The sequence below is a fragment of the Danio aesculapii genome, chromosome 16, assembly GCF_903798145.1.
Source record: "Danio aesculapii chromosome 16, fDanAes4.1, whole genome shotgun sequence".
Taxonomy (NCBI): Eukaryota; Metazoa; Chordata; class Actinopteri; order Cypriniformes; family Danionidae; genus Danio; species Danio aesculapii.
This window is the reverse complement of record NC_079450.1, coordinates 51222384-51235485: the sequence shown is the minus strand read 5'-3', so window position 1 is coordinate 51235485 and position 13102 is coordinate 51222384. Positions and strand designations below refer to the sequence as shown.

At 38.5% G+C, this 13102-nt stretch overlaps 1 protein-coding gene across 1 annotated transcript in view; it reads left to right on the top strand.

Annotated features, from left to right (window-relative positions):
* The first annotated feature begins 3605 nt into the window (after positions 1–3605).
* Positions 3606–13102, top strand: part of macf1b (microtubule actin crosslinking factor 1b) — a 79820-nt gene continuing 70323 nt past the window's right edge. The window contains exons 1-2 of the mRNA XM_056475030.1: positions 3606–4061; positions 12430–13050. Of these exons, the coding sequence (XP_056331005.1) occupies positions 12493–13050 (558 nt within the window). The 5' untranslated portion in view covers positions 3606–4061; positions 12430–12492. The remainder of the gene's footprint in view (positions 4062–12429; positions 13051–13102) is intronic.

Sequence of the window (13102 nt, the reverse complement as noted above, 5' to 3'; positions counted from 1 at the left end):
TTTTAGTTTATTATTTTATTTTATTTTTTGTCAGGTTTGTTTTGTTTTGTTTTGTTTTGTTTTGTTTTGTTTTATTTTATTTTATTTTATTTTATTTTATTTTATTTAATTTTATTTTATTTTATTTTATTTTATTTTATTTTATTTTTTTATTTTATTTTATTTTATTTTTTTTTATTTTTTTATTTTTTTATCAGGTTTGTTCCTGTTTTATTTTATTTTATTTTATTTTTATTTTTTTTTTCTCAGGTTTGTCCCTGATTTATTTTATTTTATTTTATTTTATTTTATTTTATTTTATTTTATTTTATTTTATTTTATTTTATTTTATTACAAAACGTTTATTGTTTATTGTTTTAATGTGTGTTTCACATGTATTTATTTATTATTCTTTTTGAGAATGTGTATTTTTTGTGTATATTTTCTTTCATTATTTTAGTATTTTAGTAATTTTGGTAGATTTTTGTCTTTTATGTGCGCTTTTAAGGACCACAGGTAGCTTCTAAAAATAATTGTTTATTTTTCAGGATTTATGAGTGTACAGTAGTATATTATATATTTTTTGGAATCATATGTAAATGTATGTTTATTTATTTGTCTATATTTGTGTGTGAATGACCCCTCTGTCATTTCCAAAGTGGTGCATTCTTAATCATTCGTTCATTCATTTATTCATTCATTCATTCATTCATTCATTCATTCATTCATTCATTCATTTTCTGTTCGGCTTAGTCCCTCTTTCAATCTGGGGTTGCCACAGCGGAATGAACTGCCAACCCATCCAGCATATGTTTCACGCAGTAGATGCCCTTCCAGCCGCAACCCACCACTGGGAAACACCCACACACACTCATTCACACACATACACTGCGGCCAATTTAGCTTACCCAATTCATCTATACTGCATGTCTTCGGACTTGTGGAGGAAACCGAAGCACCCGGAGGAAACCCACGCAAACATGGAGAGAACAAGCAAACTCCACACAGAAATGCCAACTGACCCAGCCAAGGCTCGAACCAGCAACCTTCTTGCTGTGAGGCGATCGTGCTACCAACTGTGCCACCGCGCCGCCCTGCACTCGTACTCGTTAATAGTTTTTTCTCAACATCTCTCTTAACATCTGTGCCCCAATTTTGTTCTTTTTTTACATTTATCTATTAGTTTAAGTTATTTCAGTGCAATATCTTGACAATTCGTAACTTTTTGGTTTATTTTTATTGACTGATTGACTGTACAGTCTCATTTGTATATTTACAATAAGTATGATATACTCATCCCCCAACTAGAAATGTAAGAGAGTAGAAATATCATATAAATATTGTGACCAATAATTTTTTTTGTTTTGAACTGTCTAAATTAATAAGCGTTTACATTGCAGCCTTTTGCGAATTGCTAATCGCAATGTTACTGGATTAACCATTTTTCTAAATCATAATAATAATAATTATCATAATAATAATAATCATAATAATTAGTACTGTCGCCTCACAATAAGAAGGTCGCTGGTTGAAGCCCTGGCTGGGTCAGTTGGCATTTCTGTGTGGAGTTTGCATGTGGGTTTCCTCCGGGTGCTCCGGTTTTCCTCACAGTCCAAATACGTGAGCTATAGGTGAATTGATTAAGCTAAACTGGCCATAGTCTATGAGTGTGTGTGAATGAGAGTGTAGAGTGTATGTGTGTTTCCCAGTGCTGGGTTGTGGCTGGAAGAGCATCCACTGTGTAAAACATATGCTGGATAAGTTGGCGGTTCATTCCGCTGTGGCGACACCTGATTAATAAAGGGACTAAGCCGAAAAAAGAAAATGAATGAATGAATGAAATCACATTAACCCTTATGTGCTGTTGGGGATGTTTACATCCACTCTGGGGTGATTTTTAGGCTTAATTTTGCCACAAATTTCACTGTTTTAGCAAACTAAATTAATTTTGGTGACAAATCTTATTTTGAAGCATATTTTGGGAAAATGTTTTGAAATTTTTCAAAAACTCAACAATGCACTCAAATTGACTACCCTTTCGATATGTTGGGGGCTGTTTTTGCCCCATTGATCCATTATAGAAAAGAAAATTAATGAATGAATACTAACCTTCAAAAAATGTATCATGGTTTACCTTGAAATCGGTAATTATGACAAAACTATCCCTAATGAGGGCTAGATTTAGGGGTGGGGTTTGAGGACACACCTCCTTTTAAAAATCGTACGTTTTTTTATACGATTGAAATCATGCCCTCAAAGAATTTACTCTTTCTGCTAAACTTACTAATTTAAAATGATTTGAAACGACACAGTTCTTCCATTTTTGGGCGACGACTTAATTATTTTATGTTCAATCTACTTAAATTGACTTAAAGTTGTAGAAAACAGACTTCTTGTCTCCTCATAGCAAGAAGGTTGCTGGTTCGAGTTTGAGTTCGAGCATTTCTGTGTATGGTCTCCCCATGTTGGGTTTCCTCCGGGTGCTCCGGTTTCCCCCACAGTATGAAGACATGCACTACAGGATAGGTGAATTGGGTAAACAAAATTCACCGAAGTGTATGGGTGTTTTTCCAGTACTGGGTTGCGGCCGGAAGGGTATCCACTGCATAAAACATATACCGGAATAGTTGGCGGTTCATTCCACTGTGGTGACCCCTGATAAATAAGGGATTAAGCTGAAAGAAAATGAATGAATTCGTATGAATTAGTCACTTTTCTGACAATTCGTAAAATAGTTACGTTTCCTCATAAGATCGCACGGGTTATTGGTTTATTAAGTGTTTGTTTTGTTGTTGCTTCTTTAAAAATGTGATTTTTTTTTGGTGAATTATGTCTCCTGTCTCAGAGACAAAGATTCACCATCACTAAACCACACTCAAAAATGACTTATTTGGGGGACAACAACTTTGTTTTCTGTTCAATCCACTTAAATTTGTCAAATCTAATGAGTTAACTTAATTCCTTCATGTTGCTCCAACACAAATTGATTGTGTAGATCCCAGCATTTTATACAGTGCATTGATTTGTCAGCTCTTCTTCGTTTGTTTGGCCATCGCTTCGCAGAAAGTGAAAAGTAATCAGAGATGTCTTACAGTAATTAGTCGTCTTTGTAGCTGTGAATAGTGATGGGGGTTTCGGTTGGCCTGGGGGTCCCTCTGTTTTTTTTTTTTTTCGGTCTACCCTGCACTTGCTATGAAGCGGGAGGGAAAAGCGAGGGGCTGGAGGCAGCTGTCACTTAACATGTGAATGTTCGGGAGCAGCCCGGGGGTCTTTAGAAAGCTTTTTTTTGTATCCTCTTGGTTTTCATTAGGAGTTTTTGAGCCAGAAGAGGAGCTGGGGGAGGGGCTAATGATATTGGGAGGGAGAGGGAGGTGAAGGCACCGTTCCTCTGTCTAAATGAGTTCACACAACAGGCTTCGAGACTTATACCTCCACCGAAATCACCACAAGACGACTGTGGGTTACTCTTCGAGGAACTTTTTGAGCACCATCGGTTGCCCCATTGAGGAATTCCTCCATAGGAGTGAACACAACAAAGAGAATCCCGCTGACGGGAGGGGGAGAGAGGGACATTGTTTGCTTGTGGCTGTGGGCGACGGGAAAAGCATGGGTCATCTTGCATAAAATATGTGTGGATTTGTTAGTAAGCGAGGGTCCTGTTTGAGCAAGTGAATGCGAAGGTTTTGGCATGTTTATACATCAGGCCCCTGTGGAACTCAAGGCCTCTGTGAGGATGCTGGGAGAAGACAGGTTTTTTTGTTCTGCTGTTTGAATGATGACGGAGGAACTTGTGTAATTGTTGGGTTAGCCGTTTTTGTCCTCTTCTGTGCACACGGGGTAAGTAAGGCACCAGTGAGAACTCAACGGCCACAACCGCCAGCCTTTTGGATTCATTCAAACTTTCTCACTGAAACCAGCAGCTGCTTTTGGACGCAGGGAAAACAGTGATGCTGTCCGAGGCACTTGATTTTCACTGAAGGGGATTTTTGGCAGTGTTTTGGGTTGGGATTGAATCCCCTTGCAAGGATTTTTGGATGTAATTAGTTCGTTTGCCACTGACTGTGACTGCTACTATCGTCGTTGTGAGTATCCATTTTTTTTTATGAATACATTCATGTGGTATACAGTTTACGATGCAGTTTAAACTCTTTGAGTCAACCCATAATGCATCTTTTAGATTCTATATCACAACTTTAAAAGAATTTTGACACAATTTTAGGATTATTATAGTTACTATATGCGTTTATAGTTGAAGGTAAAATAGATAGACCTCCTTTATCAAATATTTCACATATTTCTAAATGTATTTACGCAACACATTTGTAAACATAATGGTTTTAATAACTCATTTCTAGCGCCAGACAGAATCTGTGGACAATTTGGCAGAATGATTTTATGAGTATCATAACTAAACGTGTTATATGAAATAAAAAATAATACATTTTTAACTTTTATGTAATGTTTACAATGCAAATCCAATCAGAACCACTTATTTGGTAAACAAAGCAAGTCTCTCAATATAATATATCTCCTTAAAGACAGAAAATATTACTGTACAAACTGTATTGTTAATAAATCATATGAACATTTTAATATTATTATCATTATTATATCACAATAATATTAATGAAATTAATTTAAAAATGAAATAAATATTAATTTACACACATTTACACAAGTAAATACATAGACTCAATCACGGGCAAAAAATCTGCGGGAATATTTTACTAGTTATTTTACAAGATACTTGTATTCATCTTAAAATGCAATTTAACTAGGCTTAACTATGCTAATTAGGTTAATTAATTTCTGAAGTGCACTTATAATATATATTAGCATATATAATATATAATAATATATATAGTGGTTTATATATAATACTGTTTTAGCCATGAGTAAAAAAAACTGGCTTTCTCCAGAAGACAAATATAATAGGAAATGCAGTGAAAATGCTCCTTTAAGCAGAACTGTATAGAAAAATAATTAAAATTTGACAGGATTGCAAATAATTTTATCTTCATCAATACATTGCATTCATACATTCTCGTCAGGCATGTTTCTAGTGGGCAACAACATGACTCTCATTATTGAGAGGGACCACTATCGTGATTACTGCACCTGATTTATGGTTATTAGGAGATCCATAAAAACATCCCAAGAGAGTCACCACTCTCGCTGATCTGTATACGAGTTAATCCACCAGCAGAACGTGGCATGACACCAGTTTACACCGTCTGTCTGCCATATTGAGGTCAGATTAGGGAAGGGTATTGTCGGGGTGCAGTGCCCACACCCATCGGTTTAGCATCTCTACCGCCTTTATTCCTTCAACGTATTATTGATTAGAATATCTCGGAGGAATCTTTGCATTTGAGTCAATTATTGTGGACTTTATTAATCATGCCTTATGGATTGTTGATGCACAGCGCTGTCCATCACAAGGGTTAATCTTTCTCTCTGGGAGGCCAGTCTGTGACATGCCCCATAAATCAATATCAAGAGGCTGCAGGGGGGTCTTAAATAAGAGAGCGCAGAAGAGTTAAATCGAGGGTTAGGGTTCAGATAAACATCTTCAGCATTCATCACAAGCTTTAGATGATTCTTTTCATTTATTTGGCCATTGACCTGATGCTGCCCTGAGGGGAAAATCCAGCATGAGCTCAGGGGTGCTCCAAGCTGGTTTATGCTAGTTGGAGCTGGTCTGTCTGGTGGACCAGTATAGTCATACTAATTTCATGCACAATTAAGCTGGTGAAACTTCACATACTGGGCAACCCTTAGTGGACTCTGCTGGAGCATGCAAAATGTACATTATGTTGGTGTTTTGTGGATGTAACGAGTTACTGTAATTAAGCTACTTATCATTTTAAAAAGTAAAGTAAGACATTACGAGATTACTTTTTTATTTTTTGGTAGGGTGGCACGGTGGCTCGGTGGTTAGCACCATCGCCTCACAGCAAGAAAGTCGCTGATTCAAGTAGTTGGCATTTTGGTGTGGAGTTTGCATGTTCTCCCTGTCTTGGCGAGGGTTTCCTCCGGATGCTCCAGTTTCCCCACAGTCCAAAGACATGCGCTATGTCAATTGAATAAATTACAATTGGGCATAGTGTGAATGTGTGAGTGTATGGGTGTTTCCCAGTGCTGGGTTGCGGCTGGAAGGGCATCCGCTGCGTAAAACATATGCCAGAATAGTTGGCGGTTCATTTCGCTGTGGCGACCCCTGATGAATAAGGGACCAAGATGAAGAAAAATGAATAAATGAATGAATGAGGTAGGGTGCTTTCCCACCTGTAGTACCAGTTTCCTTTGGTCCGGACCAAGGTTAAAAATGATAACATTGTAGTGTTTTCCCGCCATTTTGTTTCCGTTTCACACCAGTGGTGTGTTTTCAAAAACCATTGTTAGCCAGTAAGGTTGCAAGTTCGGTTGTTACAATTGTAGTTCATTGATTTGGTGTTTCCCGAATCCGTCGTTCCAACGAACATTCGCAAACTGCGTCGCAAATGTGTGCGGATGCAACTGCACCTCTAGAGCTGTAGGTAGAAGCATAGTTCATGGTTGTGTTCTATTCCCAGTTATCCCCCCTATGCCCTAAGCTTAAAGTTATGTCACTCACATGTCATATTTTTTTACAGTTCAGTTTTAGCGAATTTCAAATTGGCAATTGTGCTCCCTTCGTAGTGCACTTCGGAATCATTTATGCCATTTTGAATGCAGCCGTGACTCATGACCAATCTATAGTTGACCTATGGCTACATCTCCATTGCTTGTGAAAACAAAAATATAGGATTTCTGAATCTAAATGTAATTATGGCAACAAATCATTATTTGACCATATATCTGATTTGCAATCTATTGGAGATTAGCCTACATGTTAGCTATTGTAAGCAGTTTTATGTTTTAGAATAGAATATAGGACAGTCTCCATAAAGTTTGTAAAAGAAATATAGGCCCTATATGTATCACTTACATTAATGTGAAAAGCTAATGCATGTTTTACCAAAACTAATACTGGATTTTTTAAAAAAGTGTATGCATGTAAAACAGTATTGTACAAAACCCAACAATTTAAATAATTTAATGCTAATTTTCTCTGAAGGAGATGTTACTACTCCCCATTTAGAGCATTTTAAGGACATTTTACATTATAACTAACGTGATTCATATGATGGATCTGCGACAGAGAAACTACGGCTTTCGGAAACACTCATCACTACATTGTTCGTTTCCCAAATGATGCATCGTACTATGGTAATTCAGCTGTGAGTTACATCCTTGTTTGGGAAACGCATCCCAGATCGACTGCTCTGAACCGAACTAGTTGAAATGAACCAAAAAGAAGTGAGAGAAATCTGAAAAAGCGCACACAGCAAAAAAAAACATACCTCCTGGGATGTATTTCGCGATCTCCAGAAACGTATATAGTGGTACGTTTTTAGAATGAGCCTGGGTTGGTCGTATTACTTGTAAATGTTTATATTCAAATGGATTGGGATTGCTCTTAGATCAGTAACTGTTTCCACTTAGATGCTTATAACCTTCCTCCCATCCTTCATAATCCATCAAGGCGTTAGGAGTGCATGAGATGGATGGAATAAGCTAATATAATTACAGAAGAGAATGTGTCAATGGTTATACTGTTCATATTGATTACTTCGATTTTACGGCTTTATGTGCTCAGTGGAACTTGACTGAACAAATATATTCCTACAGATCTTAATAATGGTTTAGCTCTATCAGTGTTTAAGCTAGTGTGCAGAGCATCAGCTTCACATTACAGTATATCCTGTCACGTGTTTTTGCAATGTCAATTCATACATTACACAGGCTAATCCGCCCTGCTAGAATGTGGGCTGATACTATAAGTCTTCTGCTCCAGTGATCTAGAAACACTGAGTCTGTCTGCTGTCTGGAGCCACTACCCTCAGCACCCGTCATTAGCATGCAGTGAACCGCAATGACCTGGACTAACCCCCATCACCTGTGCCAATTAACATGCACTCAATGGAGCTCTGTGCTTACCTGCACAAAGAAAACTGCCCGGCCTATTGTGCTTCGATTGTCCGGCTCAAAGGTCAAAAAAGCAACACAGGCTCGTTGGAAATATGTGCTTCAGACTACTTTTTGTGAGACTGCATTAATTTAAACATACATTTTTTGCGGTTTTTAGGTAAATGGACACTAGGGGGCAGTATAACCCCAACACATTTAGTTCCTTTTCACACTAATGATATTTTCAGAGACATAATATTGATGAAATAATATTATTTTCATCAACATTTGAACACTTTTCTGGTGTAGTCGGTTTGCTCATAACTCAATTTGTATGGTGTTGTATTCAGGTTTGAGCACAGTGAAGCACGCTTCAACAAAAGAGAGAGAAGTAATGTAAAATCAAGGTAAACTATGTGGTGGCAGTGCACTTTTCTGCTTGTGAAAACACTTTTGGTTGGGTTTAGGAAAGGGTTTAGCTCAGTGGTTTGCTAACTGATCTGTACGACAAGCTCCACCTTCTCTTGGCCGTTTACAAAAGGACATGTGTCTGAAATGTACAACAAAACACACCCTAAGTAACGTATTTCAGATTCGCAAAAATTGTAGGCAGCACCCTCTAGTGGATTTATCATCTGAAACTTGCAACATAACCCGGTGCAATGTATTGTACATTTAGCAAAAATGCAATGTCTTTTGTGTTATTTTTTATTAGTAGGTCTAATAAAATCTGCAAATAACAAGAAACCATATGACCAGGACGTTAAAATAATCAAAAAACTCACCTCTCAGATCTCCGACAACACCACTGACTCTAAACAGAAAGCAGTTGGGTTTATCCACTGGAACATTTGGTCCCACTTTATATTAAGTGTCCTTAACTACTATGTACTTGCATCAGAAAATAAATACAATGTACTTACTGTGTTCATAATGTATTTGAGAACACTTGTGGTGGTCTTGAGTTGGGATAGGGGTTGTGTTATGGACAGGTTTGGTGGAGTGGGTAGGTTTAAGGGTGGGTTAAGGTGTAAGAGATGATCAACAAGTTAGTTACAGATGTAATTACATACAGATATTTAATCAAGTATAAGTACACAGTAAATACATGCATTTACACGATAAGTACATTGTAACGAATTATTAATTCCTCTGTAAGTACATGTTAGTTAAGGCCACTTAATATAAAGTGGGGCCGAACATTTTTATTGTTTACTGCACTATTTACGGCACGTTATTTGCATGTTTTCTCTGTTTGTTAGTGCTTTTTTTATCTGCATGTGCTTTCTTTCTCTGTAAACTCTCAAAACTAAAGGTAAATAAATACCACTGGGGTGGTACCTTTTCAAAAAGTACAGTTTTGTACCATAAATGTTCACATTCGTACCTTAAAAGTACAATTTTGTACCTTTAGGGTACACTTTTGTATCTTTAAGGTACTATGAGGTACCAATTTGTACTTTTTAGGTATTAATTTGTACCTCTAAGGTGCATATGTGGACCTGCAAGGTACAAAAATGTACCTTTGAAAAGGTACCACTCCAGTGACAGGTTGTGTACCTTTATTTCTGAGAGTGTAGTGGCCAAGAGTTGTACAATGGGGTGTATACACATGGACTTTTAACATTTAATCAGTCAGCCCAAGCACTTCCGGTAAACTGTTTTACCATTAAAAAGTCGCCATGTTTTAGATCTGTTTTCTTTTAAAATCAATGATATTCACTGCCTGATTTATATATTTATATAAAGTGGGTCTCAGACAAGAAGCACTGCATTAAATTTCATTGTTCCCTACCATGTCTTTAAAATCTAGAAATTTATTTTACCCCAGTGTTTTCAATGGAGTTTCTGCGCTAGCCTGCTGTTACTGATGCCGCTAGTGCTTAGCGGTCTTTCATTTAATTTTGCGCTTGAACCACTAAATGAATGCTTAAATTTAACTAATTGTATTTTAATTACATTACATTACTTTAATTACATTACATAACCGTATAAAATTGAAATTAGTCACATTACCCTACACCGGAAGTCCTCAGTTTTACTGTACCAAGATTTTCATGATAGCGATGCAGTGGCGCAGTAGGTAGTGCTGTCGCCTCACAGCAAGAAGGTTGCTGGTTCGACCAACTGACTAGTTGGCGTTTCTGTGTGGAGTTTGCATGTTCTCCCTGCGTTCGCGTGGGTTTCCTCCGGTTTCCCCCACAGTCCAAAGACATGTGGTATAGGTGAATTGGGTAGGCTAAATTATCCATAGTGTATGAGTGTGAATGGATGTTTCCCAGAGATGGGTTGCAGCTGGAAGGGCATCCGCTGCGTAAAACATATGCTGGATAAGCTGGCGGTTCATTCCGCTGTGGCGACCCCGGATTAATAAAGGGACTAAGCCGAAAAGAAAATGAATGAATGAATGAATGAAGATTTTCATGGCATTAATTGAGCCAGTGATGATCAAACCATTGATAGATTCCTGTACAATTGTTCTCTTAGTGAATCGGGCACTCAGACACTGCAAACATGCAAATGAACTGTAATTTCACATTGTAGAGTTGAATCCCCCCTCTCTTTAGTCCTTTGTCATTGTCTTTTTTTTCAATTTATACTCTGTCTACTTGTTCATCCCTGTTCTGCACCTCAGGCATGGGGTCTGTGTTTCCCAGTAAACCGTGACCACGTGCATTAAAAAAACATTGTTCATTCATTTGTGGCAAAGAAATGAAGCAGCATTTCCATGCCTGTCATTTTTGATCAGGAGTTAAATAGTTTCCCAGGGCCATCCCGGGGACGGTCTTGGCAGAGTACAGTGGCTGTGGATGCCAGGAAGAACTGTGGGGATCCTGGACGAGACTGTCCCTATAAACAGTCTTGTCACTTGTATGGCTAGTAATAGCATAGTTCTGTGATCATATTGTAGTTTTCAATCAGTAATCTGGCCCGACAGAGCCTCGGTCAAGTGTTACCCTCTTTGTCATGTAAATAATGATGGTGGTGTTTGTTGGCATGATCGCAGTAAAAGACTCTACTTTGTAAGACAGCAAGGAATCTAATTGAGATTTCAAGAGTTCCCACTTTGATATGCTTGGCGTTTAAAGCAGGTTTGGCATGCTGTCCCGGGAGAGAACCCCGAGCTCGGAGATATTTGAGCCCAGGGCTCCCGCCCGGTCGATAAGCATATCAGGAGATCCGAGATCAGGTAGGTCTCGAGAGCTCCCCCTTTAGAAAAGGGCAGAAAAGGAGGAGATGGGGTGGAAGGGGGGATTCTTCCAAACGAAGATAGAGCAGTAGGGAGAAAATGATCCATTTATAGTAATCTAGGATCGTTCTGATTGGATTATTACTGATTACAGATGAGCAGCCAGTCGTGCTCAATCATATCACGTGCTCCTCTTGAAAATAGTTTATGAAACTTCACTTAAACGTAGTGGTTATTGAGCTTGACAAATCTCTGTTGAAGATTGCTGTTGGAAACAGGAAACTAACATTTGTTTAATAGTAGTACACTGAAAAATAAATAAGGAATTTCTAATTACTCATTTCTTTCGAGGGCGGCACGATGGCTCAGTGGTTAGCACTGTGACCTTACAGCAAGAAAGTCACTAGTTCAAGTCCCGGCTGGGCCAGTTGGCATGACATTCCTTCTGTTCTAAGTAGTTTAGGTGATGTCTGTATGTTTGGCAAAGAGACCCGGTTAACCCCTGGGTTGAAGAATCAGGGGTAACCTCATTAGCAGACCTAGTTGTTTAGGACAAAATTCTAAACAAGTTAAGTCAGATGAGAAAGTATAATAAATGATTTAGCATTGTTTAACTGTGTTCACTTAGCATGTTTCTTTAATATCTGCAAATATATTATCGTACTTTTATGCTTTAGAAAGGTCAAAAGCTTGCACACAGCACCTTTTAACCATTACAAAATTTTTCAACAGTTCTGTTCAAGATTTTCTGGGTGTAGCTAAAATGTTGGCTCAATGACACAATAGAGCCACGGAGTATTATAAACAGTAATTTATTAATATCCTAACTTTATTTCTCTAAGGTTATGCTAGTTACATATTGCTAACTTGCAATGAAGGAAGAAAAATATTAATAACATTCATTTGCAGAGCGAGATGAGGTGGATTTTCGGGTAGCCAGTCACTGTCCTCTGAATTGGATTTTGGCTCTGGAGGCTCATGTATGTATAGCCGTATTGAGCCAATCAAGTTAACGTTACTAGGTAGTGTCAGTAGCATCCATTCAGGTTGCAGTGGTATTTGACAGTTGAGAAATGGCCGTGTTTCTGTGAGTGGGCATGGTTTCAGAGCCCCCAGAGGACAGACCCCCTGCATACACACGCCAGTCCTGCCTACTTTTCAAAGATTTTGAAAACTTATTTTAGCTACTTAGCATTTCTGTCTCACTCAGAGGTGTTTTTACTGTTTAAAAAAAGTATTTACAAACTGTGACCTTCCTTGTGTTGTAGGTAGTTTAGGTGATGTCTGTATGCATGGCAAAGAGACCCGGTTATCCCGTGGGTTGAAGAATCATGGGTAACCTCATTAGCAGACCTAGCTGTTTAGGACAAAAGTCTAAACAAGTTAAGTCAGATGAGAACGTCCTGAAAGAGTGCTACCAGCAACACAAGGAATGGACAATCCCGGAGCCTTCTCGAGAAGAGACCAAAAAAGAGGACGAGGTTATCCGGCAAACTCCCACACCGGACAAACAGAGGAGTTCCCCTGCCCCGACCGTCACCACTACCAGCACTCTGGACAATGCCTGGAGAAGCACTCCGTCTCCTGTTAAGACTCCACACAATGGGTCTTTGCCAAGAAAGTCAAGTATTCCGGAGTACAGAAGATCCCCCCTGAGCCAGTATGGATCTGTGGACAGGAGAGCCAGCCTGCAGAGAAGGGATTCTGGGAGTCCCTGGTCCTGGAAGCCTCTGAACACTCGAGAGGTTACAGAGGTGACAGAGGTGACGGAGACTATTGTGACAGAGATTGTGGAGGTCACAGAGTATCCTCCTGCTGGGAAAGGAGGTGATCCTATTGTCACCAGAACTGTTAGAGTGCTCACCGGAGCAGCTGAGGAACTTGCAGAGGTTATTTAATTTAAGATTGACTAGCAATAGCACTTACTAGTTGTTCCTTTAC